Consider the following 17310-nt stretch of genomic DNA (forward strand, 5'->3'; position numbering starts at 1 on the left):
CTTCAAGGAGATGTGCATCGCTTACTATTGATTTAAAGCCAGTCTTCAGCCTGACTTTAAATCAACACAGGGTTGGTCGTAATTTCATAGCTTGAAAATCAATTGCAATCAGCTGCAAACAGGACTTTCACTCTGAAATTTGGAGTTCTTTTTGTGGAATCAGTTCCTTCTATCAAGACCAAATGTTCTGGAGGTGGAGCTACGGACTCCACCGTTTCATGTCAATTGTTTCTCATCTCCTAACTGAGTAGAGGAGCTCTTTTCAGAGACATCACATCAGATACATGCGATCTACAAGAACCACCATCATGAACATGTATTAATTAAATTTCTTGGATACTGATGATATTGTAAAAGAACACAGATGACATGAAGATGACAAGCATTTCAGAAAAGTTCTGGTGTTTACCTGCTCTTAGACACAGCCACACCACACACTCTCTAACAAGCTTACACTATTGATCAAAGGTATTGATCAACTGTAAATCCTGGAAGTAAAACTGCACTTAGTTGTCAACTGTGTTCAAATTTAGAACCACAGACTTTCAATATTGAAACAAAAATCTATTGTATGTTGAAAAGTGGTTTGTCATCACATCAACACATAAAGGCCTTTCAGACTAATACGTTGTTCTCTATTAGTTCTTGAATCCCAGAGAGAAAACACAACAATGTTAGAGAAAGTTTTAAGCATCTTCTCACCTCCATTGAGGCTTGCCTCCACAAACACACGGATGGTCCGAACACACAGCTCAAAGTTGTCGGGGGTGACGTGGGCGGCGTCACGGACAATAAAAGAAAGGGTTTCCACACACTTGATGAGAGACTTGGTGTCATGCTGGCCGAGGTCCTGACCCAAAGTCAGGCTGTACTGGTTGACCAACGGGTGATTCAGCTGAGCTTTGGAGTTTACTGGGGTCGGCTTACTTGTCTCCAAATCAACTTTTCCCACCTAGTGAGTGGGGGGGAAAATTTTTTTTTATTATATTTAAAATAATAAAATATTAAATGCACCTTAGTTTAGCTGGTGCTCCAGTAAGAAATTCTTTGTGGTTTTACTTTATATTTAGCAGAAAATTGGATATTTAGGAAATGCCTTAATTTTTACAACTGAAAAAATACTGCCTTTCAGTTTCACTTCTAAGTTACATTGTTTTCATTCCTTACTGGAGGTAAAGTACTACAAAAACAAAGATCCTGAAGAATTATAGCCACTGACTTGTAATGTTAAATCATTCAACAAGGTACATCTATGAGAACCCGGGCCGGCCCAAGGCAAATCAAACTAATGGCCCTTTTCCACTGGCTCTAACGGACCCGGCTCCACTCAGCCTGCATTACCAACATTTTCAGTGGCATTTTTTGTCAGGCTGCTTCCTGCCACGGGCGACGCAAGCTTAACGCCTTTTCACTGATGAGCGTAGTATGAGCAAAGATAGAAGAAAAACAAACGGTGCAAAATTTTAAACATATGGACAACGGAGTGCTGGCTTTTCTGTGCATCGAACTTCAATATTCAGAGGCAGCTCGGTACTGAACATCTCGCTTCAATATCAAGTCCTTTTTGTAGACACAGTGGAGAGAATGTTAAGCCTCGGTTAGTGTGTATAATTGTAGTTCAGACAAATGATTCATAGATACTTCCAGAGCCATGCAAGTCATTAGGCTTCGGTGAAATCAAGGCTACATCTGGACCACCAGCCATAACAGACATCAGATCATTACCGTAACATGGAGCTAATTGTTTAACATCACCTGTCCATTTCTAAGTGTGAGGACTTACCACAAGCCATCCACTGCTGGACACGTCCACATCAGTAGTGGAGCGAGGTATCCTGGTCTTACTGTGGTCTGTGTACACCTCTGAGTCAGATGTGTAGCCGCGATCTAAACTGACTTCATTGGAATGATGAGATGACAGCTCACTGTCCGACTGCGCACCTGCAGGCATGAGGAAAACCAACGCTAGTTTATAAGAGGCATTTTATGTTCTTTGTGTATCGTTTCAAACAGCAGAGCATCGGAGAAACCTAATGTTTATGTGGCACACATAAACATTAGATTATGTTTATGCCTATCGTGTTTGAAAGTAAATAATTTAAAACCTACAGGTGCCGAGTGTTACGCGCAGCTGAATGGTTGCCATGGAGGATAAGAGTATTTCTCAAACATCCAGGAAAGAATCAAGGCAACCCTCCATGTAGTATTTTGATGAAGGAATGTCATAACATGATAGAAAGCTCACAAAAGTTGATTTTACTAAATACTGCCTCTTCAAAAATAGAAAATGAACGTAAGAAATGTAAATTTAGGGAAATATTGAACCTGTTTCATTGTCAGCAGAAGAAGATGTAAGTTGGAAGGAGGCACGAGGTTTAACTCCGGCTCCAATGCACTCCAGCAGGGAGAAGAGTGTGTACCAGTCATCTGTACAGTGGATGTTGGCTGCATTCGTCTTTAGCAGCTCATGAAGGCCATAAGCAATTTCCCTACTGATCCGGGACAAGACGTGCGGCTTCATCATGAGCAGGAGACGTAGAGAGAGAAGGACCTGTGAATGAACAGGAAGCGTGATAATGCAACGAAAACCTTTAAATGCATTAGAAATTATTGCCATTCTGCACTCTTCACAAGCACAAAAATAATATCTTGAAACATAAATGGGCAGAATCAGCAAAGAATGTTGCAATTCTGATGTGGCGACTTGCTTCACATCACACTGAGGTGATGAATACATGAGTAACAATAGCCATTATGACGCCATTTCCTCAGTATGTTTCTACACAGTTTGATAATCTGTTTCTAACTAAGGAGCAATAAATTGTAACTTACAAAAACAAATATGGGAAGCATTTCTTTAAAGTGACAGACATGGGAAATGTGACGGAACCTGAAGCGAGTAAAAGACGTCAGATTGTCTTTCCCATCCGGCCTGTAAATGTCTCATCCATGCTGACAATCTGTTGCTCGGTTCTGTACCTGAGAGCTGATCTCCTCTCTGCGCAGCAGGCGGATCGCGAGTCGAAGCAGACCAACCACAGCTCGCTCCACCAGGAAGCAGCTCTCTGTGGCATGAACACACAGGTGATAGAGATGGTCCCGGACGGTTTGCCAGACACACGACACGCGGTCCCTTCAAACGCAAAAACAAAGGTTGACTCAATTAAAACTGATATACGCTGACCGTTTAGCAAAAGTGGTAATTGTTTTTTCTGAGCAACTTGATTCTCACCTGTTCTCCAGAACAATGCGCAGCAGCATCTCCAAACAGAAGGCGGCATCCTCTTCATCATAGGTCTCTTCATCTGGGCTCACAGATATCAGTGCCTTATAAGAGGAAATGGAAATGAGTGTTTTGTTGTTGTTTTTTTAGTTTTTTTAAATGAGACATTTCTTGAAACTGCCCAACAAAGAGCTTTGGTTAAATCAATACACAGCAAAAACACTTGACAGAAAACATGAGGCATCCAGTCAGAAAGACAAAAAACCTTCATAAGCTCCTGCAGAGACTCCAGCTGGAGAAATTTACTCTCAGTGATCAGCTTCTCTGGGTCGCATTGCTGCAAGACAATAAAAGGGACAGCAGAACAACATCTGAATGGATGATAAGTTATAGAGAAGCTCTACACATTTTCCATATGGAAAAATTGTTTGAGATTATTTTTAAAACTGTGTGGCTTACATTGACATATGAAAGCAACTGTGCAAACCAGGATGTTTTTGTCAATAATTTATACTTGTAACTAGTTTCAACCAGAACACAACTGAAATAAAAATATATCTGGACTTATATGTGGCATAGAATTAAAATTTGTTGATAAAATTATAAAGTAATGTGATCAACACGATGTGCAATTAGTACCTTAATGCAGAGGATGGCAGCTTGCTTGGCTTCCTGATTTTCTGTGGTTGGTCCTCTGAGTCCTGACTGCTCAGCTGCACTTGGTGTCAACCAGTTGATAAAACTTAAGACTGCTGATTCACCACTGTTACGTAGTAGATAAACACATGTATGAATATACATATAGACACACATATACAAACGCACACATACATACATACAGACATATTGACACACACACACAGATGAGGATGAGTTTACCGATTTGAAGGCAATTCTTCTCTCTGAAGTGAAATTTTTCCGTTTGGCTCCACAAAGTCCTCCATCTGAGGAATAATTGTCGTGTTTGAGTGAAGAACAGCAGGTGGCAGCAAAGTATGTAAAATACCATCTCAACATATTTTTTGCTTTTGTTTGTCTTTTTCTTGATCAGATTTCAGCCTTTCCAAAGGCAGCACTCAGATGGTATACTGACCTCCACCATGGCCTTTGGCAGGAGCTGGGCTCTGAAGAGCTGCAACATGGACTCCATGATGTTCTTCCAGCCCTCCCTCAGGATGTTACCGTGCTTATGAGCCAAATCAAAAACCGTCTTGGCAGCAGTCTGGGCTTTGTTGTTGCTACCAAATACGGTAGGAAGGTTTTCCACAGACTGCCAGGAAGAACACATTCAGATAGAGGAACGCATTTACAATTACATTTACTGTTTGCTGGCTAAAAACTGAAACAATTTATAAAAAGATCCAGAATAAAATATATATTTTTTGTGCCTCAGTCTTTCTCCACAATTTGTGCCTTAACGAAGTGCTTTACTTAGCCTTCAAACTCTGAATTAATTCTGGTGGAACTTGAACACTGTGGGGTTCCCCAGCTTAACAACGATCCTGACTACAGATCAGAAATGAGTTTGGAATATCAATATTCCACGACGCTTTCCTCCCGCCAACTCCTGACCACAGCACATTGAAAAAAACCTCTGAATACATTACGTCAGAAGCTTGTTGATGGCTACAAAAATAACGAGAACACCACGAGACGACAGCGACTCACCTCACTGGCCAGAGTTGTGAACTTGCAGAGGGAAATAATCAAGTTGTCAAACACGTCACTGCAGCCATAATGAGCAGCTATCATTGCACATTTTCTGAAAGATAGAAACCCAAATTATTCTACAAGATGAATCAGCTGACATATCCTAAACATTATAACCAGCTGTTAATTTGAACTAAAACATGCATTTTCTACCCCACTGAGCTAACTGTAAACAACAACAAGATTTATAAACAATAAACCACTCTACTAAAAGTGGAGATCTTGTCACAGAAGAGTAAAGGCGAGGCTTAAAGCGACTGTAGTGATGCTGCTTTCTTTTTATTTTTTGTACGTCATTCATAAGTTCCAGCTCATCACCTTTCTATCTGATGATTCTATACTCATGTACCTGAACCCGGTGATGGCCTTCTGGATGATGTTTTCATCGAGGCTCTTGTCAAAGACATAGGATAAAGCAGCGATGGTAGGACCCCAGGTCATGGTGAACAGGTCATGGTCATAACTGCCTGGCGGTAGGTGGAGGAAAAGCCCCTCGGGAGTGGCACCGCGGTGCAGCAACACACTCCAAACGTAGTTCTCCTTCACTAAACCCGTCTGCTCGTCTGGCATCACAATCTCTTCACTCCTGAGCAATAAAAAATCAGTGAAGCGATTTCAGAGATTAAACACAGAAGCAGAAAATAAAAACTGGAAACACAAAAAGGTCTATAGAAAAGAAGTCAATTTGAATTAAAGGTCAAGATAAGGAATCCAAATTTAGATTTATACAACGGCAAATTGAACATTTAGGACTTAAGTGAAAGGATTACCGTAACTGATTAATATATTTGGACAAAAAGAACATGCGACCCATACAGAATGACTACTGCCAGAGAGCAAAATGTATTGTTTGTGGTAAATGAGGCCATGCTAATAACAAAAAACAAAAAAAAAACAAACAAAAAAAAAAAACGTGAGTCCAGTCCTTATGTGCTTTCCAGGTACGTGGTGCGAATTTATAGCATAATCAAGTTACTGTGTTAGCTTCGGTTTCAAAAATTCTTAATACATCAGCATTTTATATTGGGCAATGGTGACGACAGTGGTTGGACACTGAGGCCCTGAGGAGGGGACGCACCTTGAAGGTGGTGCTGGCATTTTGAAAAGTTGCCATGGAGATTAAAGGATTTCTCAAACATGAATACGATTTTGTTCCACATACGGAAGTGGGACAAAAGGGATTTTTTTGTTCTTTTTAACGTGAGAAAAGAACGGAATTGGGATATTCAGACTGCCTTGAAAAAGTTGGATATGGGTCACATATGGGGAAAAGAAAAGAAAATCAGATTTTGGTCATATTTGCCTGCTGTTTGGACGAAACCAACGTCAACAAAACAACAATACAATGGAGAAAAAAAACCTGAAGACTGAAGAATGGTTTGCTGAAGAACAGTTTGGATTAATGAAGGAAAAGAGCTCCTTCGTTGTACTCTGGTTTCTTACTTGATAGCATTGTAGATGTCCTCCAGCATGTCCTGGTCAAAGTCCTGCTTTTCATTAACACCCTTGAGATTTTTCTTGAATTGCTGTTTGGGAAAACAAGACCAAACAAAGAAGAAAAGCTAACTAATGCTTTAGAACAGTTCAGCTTTATTTCTTGAGACAACCCCAATATGAACAGCACTGTTTCTACAGCCTTGGTTCAAACCAACATTTAAACAACCACCATTTAAACGTACTTCTGTGTCATTTAATACGCTTAAGTTCAATAGTTAGGAAAACAGGGATTAAACCAAAGTGGTTTGTGTAAATAAACATAACCACCTAGTGACGATTGATAGCCTCAAGCCTTCATTGGCAGGGTATGTGATACCTGGGGGCTGAACAGAGAAAATACCAGCTACTATGCAAGGTCACAGAGAAAAACACAGACAGACAGAGGCAGAGATCGCCAAGGGTACTAAAAATCAAACCGTTTCTATCAAATGTTCACAGAAGGAGCACATGACCATAAATAAATCCTCAATCAAGTTGGAAATATGGGATCATCTGCTAGCTACAAACATCACAAAACAGACCTCATCTTCACCTCATTTGACACATCCCTTCATCAAAGTCAGACTCATTTATTTATGGTAATAATAGTATTTCCAACAGAAACTGTGGTGCAGACAGCTAGTGAGGGACAGGGCATAATATAAGTTAACTCCAATGTGGAGATGGAAGACTATATGTTCTATAAAGGTGCTGTATAACAATCCTACACATTCACAGATAAGAGCCTGAGACAGTCAAAAAGGGAAACCTGCCTGTCATTTGTCAGTTAAAGCAGCCCACCCACATGTTCCCTGGAGACTATGTTTAGTCTTCAGAAAATGTCAATCAAAGAGGAAAAAACGGGAACACCAGATGTCAAGCCCACCCCTTTCTCCATTGTCTAAGAGCATTTCACCTCAAACAGGGGCCACTATTTGAAGGAACAGTTGGCAATGGGTTTTCTGTGGGCAAATGCTAGCAGATCCAAGAGACTGCTACACCATGAAAACCAATAAGATAAAACAATAGACAGGAAGACGGGCTGAGTTAGCTTCACTGTGACTGTAGAGTCACTTACCTCTAAGGTCATGGGGATGTTCTGCTTTCGAACGTTATGGTTGTGTTGATCTGTGTTCAGCATAATCACAGCATATGCCAAAGCAAAGCCTGCATCATTGTTCATGAAAGGAGAACCGTTGACTTTCTGCAAATATACAAACCAGCAAACAGCATTAAAACACCACACACAAACCTCCTGAGTTTATTTAGATCTACAGCCTCTGTGGACCTCAAGTGTTGCGCATGTTAACCAACGCACTACTGCCATTATGAGTAATGAATCCCTTCAAAGTAAGTGTTAAATATTTAACATTGAAAATATTTGTGTCAATGTTGAGTGACCTGGTATGCACAACAAATAAAACTACAACATTTCTTATGACATTAAGTTCACAAATACTAGCAAACCGTGGTGGAGCTTTAAAAGCTATCTGCCCTAAGAAATACAGTGGCTTACAGTTAAAAGTGACAGTAAACGTCAGATAACTTGGGAGCAGGATCTGTCCTTTGGTACTTTTTTACTTTTATTTTACAGTAACTTGATTATTATCCCAAATTTCACAAATAGTTGATATATTCTTATTGAACATATCCAACAACAGGTTTCTCGGAAAGCTGCCCCAGAAATCTAAATTACTTCTCTTATCTAACATTCCTGAGCATTTACACTGTCATAACCAGGTTTACAAGTTTCAGGTTTCATTATAGCAGGAGAAAATTGTTGAAACAGTTGAAAATTACACCATCAGAAATGGTGTACTGTTGAGAACAGTTTTTATGGTAATAATAAATCTTTCTTCATCAACAACTTGTTTATTGCAAAGTCAAACATCAATTATTTTGTTGTTGTTGTTCAATGCCAGGAGCACAATTTCCCTTAAAGGCTGTTGTAATGTGAATCCTAATGTTTAACCAGGAGCTGTTACAAAAAATGGATGATTAAGTAATCTGGCAATCTTAATTTCTGTCTTCGTCTCCACCCCATTAAGGCACTAGTTAAGATGTGGCACCTTTCGCATTAGTTTTTTTAAAACTCAGGTAAAATGGAACGTGATGCTGCAAATAGGAATTTATACAAGACTTACCTGCCAGTTGTCTGTAAAGGTTTCCAGCAGTCTCTGAATTACAGGAGCCTCTCCGGGAAGCCTGAAGGCCTCCAAATAGAGCCGTAAGGCCTCGTCAATACGAAGACCCTGGAAGGTGAACGTACTACCAAAAAGGTCTGTGTTAGAGTGAGACTTTATTGATGCATGAAATGACAACAAACATGAATGATATTTCACAATACTTCACAAAGCTGTCCAGGAGTTCAGTGTTCTTGCGGTCGCTTATGTACTCCCCGATCATCTTTTTGTCCAGACGGGGGTTTTCTCTGAGCCACTGCGCCACCTGCTTGGTGTCCAACGGGTCGCTAAGCAGGCCTTTCTCCTGAAGGAATTGGACTCCTTTCTTAGGTTTCTGGTTAAACTGCTCTGTGCCTGTGATAAGAAGCTAAACACAAGACAGGTCCCACACAGTTTAAATACTAATTCTGGATGTAATGTAAAAAAAAAAAACAGAAGGAAATCCAAATCATTTACTTTTTTCTTGGTTCTAATTTCCAACAACTCCAGTGACTCTGGTAAACACGTAGAGAAGCGGGGAGGCTTTTTTGGTGCTTTCTTCTCTGTTGAAGAAAAGTAAACGGATCAACTCCCCGACTGAATTCTCACAAAATGATTTAAAGGAGGAGGGTTTTTTGGGGGATTTGAACATCACCGGTATCAGTGTCTCCTTGATCCTCCCGACCCAGTTTCATCTTCTCAGCCATTAGGAAGCCACTGGTAGGCGGATATCCTGACACGTTCGCCGCTTTAGGAGAATTATTAGGATTGCCTTTGCCGTTAAGATCTGAAGAAATATTTTGCATCTCGTGTTACACAAATAATAATTTACTTTCCATCCATAACTTTAATGGCAATGATGGAGCAAATGCAATTGTGATACCAGGTGTTAAGTCTGCTCCATTCGAAGTGGATCCTTCTTCATCTGCCAGTAGTGTATCTGACTGGTTCTGCTGAGTCGTGTTGTTTACCACCTTGGATTGGCAGTGGCCTTCAATGCTGTCGATCACCGTCAGCAGGGCCTCCAGTGACAGCAGATGAGTGGTGTAGAGTTGCCCTGACACAGGAAACGCATTCTGAAAAGGCAACAACAACAAAAACTAAAAATGTGAAAAGCGGTCTGAAAGACAAGCCCCTGGTTAGACACAGTGGGTAGAAAAGAACACACAAATAAAGCAAAAGCAGGTTGGAGTGTACTGAATTAGTTTTTTTCATAACTTTCCACATCAGTTGACAATTCATTAAAAAATGAGTAATCGTTCAATATATATTTTTTAAAGGTTTTGTTGGCTCTAGTGGCCTTCATTTGAGAGTACTTCAACAGGAAAGAGGGTAATGAGAGAGGAGGGAAGACATGCGGCAAATGTCACCAGGCCAGGAGTCCAACCTGCAACCACCAGCACGAGGATTAAGGCCTCAATACGTGGGTTGTGCTTTGCCCCTGTGCCACCAGAGCACCCCTGTAATCGTTTAATATTATCTGTTTGACTCCCAGACAATTATTTATTTTATTGGTGTTGTCAACCACCAGTGAAATAGAAATAAAAGCCCTTTAACAATATTTAAAAAAAAATATTGTACCCCTGGAAATATTTGACATTAATAATCAAGTCTATCCTATTAACAGAACATCTTATTTTTAAAATTTATTTAACCCTGAAAACACCTTTAAACATATTTATTTTCTGCTACTGAGCACATTCCATTCCTGCCAGGATGGCTTCGGTCCGTTACTTTCTTGCACTTGAAAAACTTCAAATTCATGTATAGATAACTCTTACATCTGGCTGAACAAATTAATAAAAAAAAGAGACAACCAAATGTAAAATTGTGAATAACCAAACAAATTGACAAATGAATAAAAGCAACCATTTAAATAAATGAATCAAGACAGATGTTACCTTGGAGAGCAGTTTGGTGAGGTCTTCGAACAGATTTGAGCAGTAGAAGTCACAGTCGTAGTTAATATATAGCTCAGTCACAAAGCTGGGAATCCTCCAGAGCTGGACCAAAGCCTCTAGACCCATTTCCTTCATTTCATATGGCATCTTAGTGTTCTCTGATGTGATAATATCCATTAGCTTCTTCAGATACATCTGAGAAGTCAGCAAACTGTTTGTTAGTTTGTCGAGCAAACGTCACAAAAAGAATGCCAGAAGTAGTGAAGACAATTACCTCCAACTGAAACTTTAAATGTTCTCTCATGCTTTCAAAAAGCAAAAAGCAAACTCGCATGGAGGAAGCGTAGAGGTTCATACGTTCCACACTCAATAGCTACAACACAGATCACATGCGTCATTCCATGATGTTGAGGTAATAACCATGTTGTTTGCAGCTCATCAAAGTAAAATTATGTTAAACATTAATCATCAGAAAAAATGTACAATGGGAAGCACAAATCATACTTCTAAATAAATAAAATATGCCACAGTTCTTTCAACAAGACAAAAAAAAACACACACACACACAAGTGTATATATTTTTCCTACCTGAAATAGATGCCTGCAAAGCTCGTCTTTAACCAGGACTAGTAAAGACTGGTAATTAACAACGTATGTAGACTCCAGGGCTACAGTCAGAAGCTGCAGCCCCATTTGTATCATAGCGTCAGTGTTGTGGCGGTCATGAGGATTGGTCAGTGAAATCAGAAATCGAAAAAGCTCCCGTAGGCATGGAAGGCCATAAGGAATAAGTGCGACTCCTGCACAAAAACGGGGAAAAGGAAAATAAAACATTTCAAAGAAATGAAAAAAACGGCTGACAATGATCGACTATTGTTGGTGTTGCAGACAGTGGGATACTTTAAATGAATACAAAACATGTTTACAAAAAGCATCCGATTTAAGAGTCGTGGCACGTCTCCCTACCGTCTCTTTGTGTGGACTGCGTGAATCGGACTCCGCGAGGATTAACATAGTCCATGTCATGAACAGAGGTGGGATCTGAATGATCAGGAACGGAGTCTTTACCGTCCACAGCTTCAGGGATGGAATCTACGGACGCAGCCTGAGCCACTTCGACCTGCCCACCCTCAGACTGGGCGGCACATGGGAGATTGAACAGGTCAGTTCCACAGAAAACAGAACGTAGCAAGCTTTTACAGTTCAACACATTTCACCAATGGAGGTTAATAATCTACCTGCTTGGGTGAAGAGCCAGACTCGATGCTATTTAGTGAGGTAATGGTGCAAGAGGAGTTTGCAGATGGAATGGATTGGTCCAAGTCAGAAAGGTCTTCCCTGGAAGTGGCTTTGGAGCCGGCGTCCAGGCCACTGTCTATGGGGCTGGATATGGAAGAGCCAGCACTGTCCGATGTGGCAAGGCTGGAGCTGGAAAACCCTTGTTCAATGAACGGGACTCCCCCTAGAATAAGAACAAGGCAGGAAGTCAGTAGACCACCACAGGCAATGTCTATAATCCAGCCTTCTCAAATTAATTTACCATTTATTATTTCAGTTGTATTTTGTTAATTTTGCACCTTATATCCTAATCCATGTTTTTACAAGGAATTGACATGGCAATAGAAAATAATCTCATTTCATTTCATAAAAAGCCCGAAAAGCATCGATTGCTGCTACTGACCTGAGAGGTTGTTACTGAGGGTGCTGGAGCCGCCTGGGTCAGAGGGGCTTTGGACCATGTGACGAGGAGGCCGTGGTGAACGCTTCTGCTTCTTCCATTTGGATGACTCGCTCATTCCTCCAGCACGCATTTTCAACTAAACAAAATTGAAAGAGTGAACCCTTTTCAAGCATGGCTGCTGGCTGATTACCATAAATCAGTAGTGCCCAAAGTCGGTCCTCGAGGGCTGGCATCCTCCAAGTTTTAGTTCTCTCCCTGGTTTACTGAGTCTGGATCAAATGACAGCTCATTCAAGAACACTGACATGCTGAAAAGGTTGCTACTATCACCAGGGAGAGAACTAAAACCTGCAGGATGCCGGTCACTACTGCCATAGATGAAAGCTACCGAAATTTCCTCTCTTAAACCTGTTCAGAAACCAACAGAAGCAAACAGAAGCTCAAGAGTGAATGAGCTTCGAACCCAACAGGCATTTTTTTTTTAGAGTCAGTAAGATGATGTGAAACCTGATTGGAAGATTAAGTTGAAGCTAAATGATAAAATTAATCAAAAACTTCATTGCAGGGTTTTATATTTAACATAAAAAACTACTTGAAATGGACAAAAATAAACAGAATCCACATCCACATATCAATATTTATTCAAATAAAAAAAAGCCGACATAGGAAAGATATGAGGGAAGCAGACCTCCTAAGTCCAGAGGACTTAGGAGGAAAAGTAGCAGCAATGTCCTGTTATGGAAAGGCACTGATCATCAGCACCAGTGACACCCTCTAGAAAAAAACAAAAATACATTGAGAGGACAAATATGTGTAAACACCATGCCAAAAGAAAAAAAGAAGAAAGACATATGCTTAAGTTAAAAATGTGTTGCTTTCTGTCAATCTGGGAAGGTCATAAGGCTGTTTCCAAAATACTTCAGTCCATCATTCTACAGTCAGTATTTTATTCAGAAAAAACATTAATCCTCCGTACAATTATGGTTGCGAATTAATGTCTCTGCTGCCTTTTGATGCATGCTCTACACATTCTGTTTTACCTCATACCTAATTTTATGTTCTAAATTTCTTTACATTGTATGTAGTATTTTCAAGTGAACAAGCTCTTCTTTTTTAAATCAGTTTCACAACAAAAAAGATTTATTTATTTATTTATTTATAAAAATGTAAATAACTTTTATTAAGCAGACAGCTGCCAGGCTTCCATCCAGATGAAATCTGGAGGTCTGAATGAATACAGCTTAGAGATAAATACTGTGCAGTTATCAGAAAAAGCACACTCTGTTAAGAAGAATGAGGTATTCAGTACATTTGTACATTTTCAACAGGTCTTCAATTATTCATCTTTGCTGTAGTCAGACTGACTGGTAACCCAATGTGCATTTCTTCATAATTGTAGTTGTGGGTAATTGTTTAGGGCAGTGGTTCCCAGAGCTCCTGGGGCGCTATATGGATTAAAATAAAATACCCCCAAAAATAAAAAGTAAGAAAATCAACTGGGCACACACATTGTTCAACCAGAGATAAACCTATATGTGGTTTAGGGTTTTACATGTAATTTTGGTTTTTCAAACATGATTTATTTGTTCCACTAGGGGGCACCTGCAGCCTATTGATGAACCATGAAAGACGGCTGGGTAGGAAAATGTGACAACCAAAAATGAGTCTTACCTTGAATATAAATTGATGTTGAATGACTATCTAGTTAAATCAGGGGTGTCAACATCCAGTCCTCAAGGGCTGCTGTCCTGCAGGTTTTAGATGAGCCACAGGTACAAAACACTGGAATGAAATGGCTTAATTACCTCCTCCTTGTGTGGATCAGGTCTCCAGAGCCTTGCTAATCACCTAATTATTCTATTCAGGTGTGGTGCAGCAGAGGCACATCTAAAAGTTGCAGGACACCGGCCCTCGAGGACTGCAGTTTGACACCCCTGAGTTAAATCCTTACTCCAGTTGTATCGCAAATTTAAGCTCTGATATTTGAGGATGTTATCTACATTGTGCTGTATTTACATCTGATGCTACACCACATAGCAAGAGGATTAGCTTTCCTTTCACCATAGAAGCAAACTTGAAGGGTTTAAGTTAAGAGGAAAAAGTATACAATAGAGCATAAATGTAAAAATGGGAGAGAATGACTTCACGCAGAGATTTCTGTAACAGTAGAGAAAAGTCACACCCACAATAATTTCCCACTGCTAGCAACTTAAGCTATTTCCCTTACCTGAACACGTTTGTTTTTCCACAAGATATTGTAAGCCTCAGAAGAGAAAAGGAGGAGGCAGTTGCCCATGATTAGTGACAAAACACTTCATAAGCCAACATATGACATGCTTAAGCAGGACGATTCATGCATGGGAGGACAAGTTCAGATTTCAAACTGGGTGAAGGGTTTGGAGTAAAGCGCACAAGGATACACTGGAGACTGTCCAACCAGCAGGGAGCAAGAAATGCAGTAAATACATAAAGAAGCAATGAAGAACTGCCAGATAAATACTTCATTTATTTATCTAACCATCTTTCATAATGGCCACTTCCCACAAAACGGAGATCTTCACTAAATATTAGAACCAGTTATGTGGGTATAAAAGACAGAGGGAGTGAGTTTTTGCTATTTTTTCAACTGACTATGATCTATAGAAGTGAAGTGTTATTGAGTGGACTGTTAGTCGACATGTTATGCAGAGACTAACACCGCAGAGATCGGCCGATTTTTAATCGGCCGATAGCCGATTTTTAAAAAGCCTGACCTGCTGATTCTTATTTTGGCTGATACTATTTTTTTTTTTTTTTTTTTGTCTAAAATGTTGCTAAGTATAGCAAGAAAATCACTGAGTGGGCAACAGTGGAGCAACAATTATTAACTGCAAATGTGCAGATATGACCTGATGGGTCAACTTATCTACTATTAAGTTTAATTGGAGTATTTAATTACCAAATTTTAAGAAATCTCTGTGTTAATAAACTCCAAATTGGGTTCATTACATGTGTAAGTGTCTTGCGGTTTGAAAAATGCCAGTGCTAAACTTACCCCTTCATCAATTGTTGTTTTAATACCTAAACCCTGTCAGGCAGGTGTTTGAAGACAATAACTAACACTGAACTATTTTTTTTGTTATTTTCCTAATAATTAGATAGTGCACTGAATTGGTACATATGATCTAAATTTCTAGTTTTATTAACAACTGTCCTAAGCAATTATTTGTAGTGATGCAAATTAATGCCTAAGCTTCCCCAATTGTCTTATTTTAAGGTTTAAATGAAAACAAAGCATTTGATCCCCATTTTCTATTTGATGACAGGATTTTTTTTTTATCAACTGGAACAATTTAAAGCAAAGCAGAGCACCTCATCCACCATCGTTTGGAAATTGTTAGAATTAAACCGAGACAGAAACATGTTATGGGAAAGCTGACATGAGCTGGACATTCATAAAAGAGTGTAAAAGAACAGTGGAGCCACACATTAAGTAATTCATAAAAACTGGTAGATTAATTTGCCAATATCTGAATATTGGAATGTTTCATTATATACAGCATTCATCTTTCCCAGCTTATTAAACAATAGTTAACTAAACTACACAGCCACACAAACCCCCATGGAAACAAAATGAACAAGAAAAAACGAGCAAGAAAAAAATTTATGAAATATGTGAAAGCAAATCAAATTTTAGAATCATAGTCATGTTACCTTTTTCATGTTGGTGCCCACATAACTCTTTGCCTCCTCTTTGAACTGGGGGAGTCTACAAAGACAAACAGTTGAAATAGTAGAGTTTATTAGCAAATAATATTGGAATAATTTCAATGCAAAACAAAGCTTAGAAAAACAACAAAACCAATAATAAAATACATCCACTTCACATTTTTTGGATGTATTGAGATTTTATACATCTTTTGACAAAAATCTTTTTGATTAGATTGTACAACAGCAAAGGCCATCATTATATTTGAATTCTGGGTTGGGGAGTAGGGGGGTTGTTACGTAATGGCACTGATGAATCACTGACTCGCTGCCCCAGCTAACGAAGGATGTTAGTTCGTTTCCATCAGATTTGAGCCTTGTGGGGCTCAGCCACAGAAACATCATTTTACCAAAACATTTTAGGATTTAATTGCTTTTATTTGAAACGCAGTAATCATTCCTACTGTGTGTTGTTACCACTAATTCCTAAAAGTAGAAATGGTTCCATTTACCTTTCTCAATTTGATGCCGTTATAACATAGATTGTTTTACAGTTTTTCTCAGTTTCTTTGGCACATTTCTCAGAACAGAATTCTCTAAACTACTCATTCACTCTCCAAACCACTGTGTCACTTGTGCACATAAAAAAGGCAGTTGCTCATTTCTCCAAGTTGCAAATACTTTTGTACACCAAGGAAGTAATTATGTACAATTTTTTGTTTTTCCTGCATTTTCAACTGCTTTTGTGATATTCATCAAAATGTATGAGATTATTAAACACTAAATTGACAATAGTGGAATACATTGTCAACAAATCGATCAATCCAACCCACAACAATCCGTTTCTAAACATCTGAACCACCCAATGATCCCTAAATTAAGTGATTTAAAAAAAAAAATTGCTAATGAGCAAATCCATCTAAACTACACTTCCATTTTGGTTAAAAATTAAACAAATAAGCTGCAAATGTTCCTCTAAGTTGCTGAAAAGCTAGTCTCATGGTGGGAACCCCAGCATCTTCAGGAGAGCCAATCAAATCTCTGCATTACTTTCTGAAGTCCCACCAAAATAAGTGCATGTGTGACACTAGGTTTCTGTAGACACTAAAGCTTAGCTGAAAAATGAGATGTCACACCCGGGTGGGCATGCACATACACACACACACACACACACACACACACACACACACACACACACACACACACACACACACACACACACACACACACACACACACACACACACACAGACACACGCACACCCACACACTCTACGCAGGCGCCTGTCACCCCCTCCTGACATTAACTCCATAGTAATAAAGTGTTGTCTTTCAAGCAGTATTATAGGATGATCTGTGGGCACAACAGATTAACATGCCTAATACTTTCAGCAGGCAATTGAAATCTCCTCCCAAAAGCTGAGGAGACCTACTGCTCATTATCCGGCGTTATTGGAGTGAGAGTGCAGACC

The 17310-nt window shown here is 39.5% G+C and overlaps 1 protein-coding gene across 5 annotated transcripts in view; it reads right to left on the reverse strand.

Annotated features, from left to right (window-relative positions):
- gbf1 (golgi brefeldin A resistant guanine nucleotide exchange factor 1) overlaps positions 1-17310 on the reverse strand; it is a 51601-nt gene that overhangs the window by 6444 nt on the left and 27847 nt on the right. For 3 of the 5 annotated variants that reach the window (XM_055029396.1, XM_055029397.1, XM_055029395.1), the window contains exons 8-33: positions 15846-15900; positions 14380-14415; positions 12154-12289; positions 11711-11934; positions 11439-11607; positions 11061-11272; positions 10747-10845; positions 10473-10667; positions 9455-9647; positions 9227-9358; positions 9049-9134; positions 8757-8959; positions 8554-8677; positions 7488-7613; positions 6377-6459; positions 5283-5519; positions 4892-4985; positions 4317-4493; positions 4103-4167; positions 3863-3986; positions 3489-3560; positions 3233-3327; positions 2980-3133; positions 2326-2551; positions 1784-1941; positions 703-952 (exon numbers count right to left, since the gene is read on the reverse strand). In XM_055029396.1, the coding sequence (XP_054885371.1) occupies positions 703-952; positions 1784-1941; positions 2326-2551; positions 2980-3133; positions 3233-3327; positions 3489-3560; positions 3863-3986; positions 4103-4167; positions 4317-4493; positions 4892-4985; positions 5283-5519; positions 6377-6459; positions 7488-7613; positions 8554-8677; positions 8757-8959; positions 9049-9134; positions 9227-9358; positions 9455-9647; positions 10473-10667; positions 10747-10845; positions 11061-11272; positions 11439-11607; positions 11711-11934; positions 12154-12289; positions 14380-14415; positions 15846-15900 (3725 nt within the window). The remainder of the gene's footprint in view (positions 1-702; positions 953-1783; positions 1942-2325; positions 2552-2979; positions 3134-3232; positions 3328-3488; positions 3561-3862; positions 3987-4102; positions 4168-4316; positions 4494-4891; positions 4986-5282; positions 5520-6376; positions 6460-7487; positions 7614-8553; positions 8678-8756; positions 8960-9048; positions 9135-9226; positions 9359-9454; positions 9648-10472; positions 10668-10746; positions 10846-11060; positions 11273-11438; positions 11608-11710; positions 11935-12153; positions 12290-14379; positions 14416-15845; positions 15901-17310) is intronic. The other 2 variants (XM_055029399.1, XM_055029398.1) reach the window with 1 other exon arrangement.

The sequence above is a fragment of the Poeciliopsis prolifica genome, unplaced genomic scaffold (genome assembly GCF_027474105.1).
Source record: "Poeciliopsis prolifica strain line A6 unplaced genomic scaffold, Auburn_PproV2 SCAFFOLD005, whole genome shotgun sequence".
In the NCBI taxonomy this organism is placed as follows: Eukaryota; Metazoa; Chordata; class Actinopteri; order Cyprinodontiformes; family Poeciliidae; genus Poeciliopsis; species Poeciliopsis prolifica.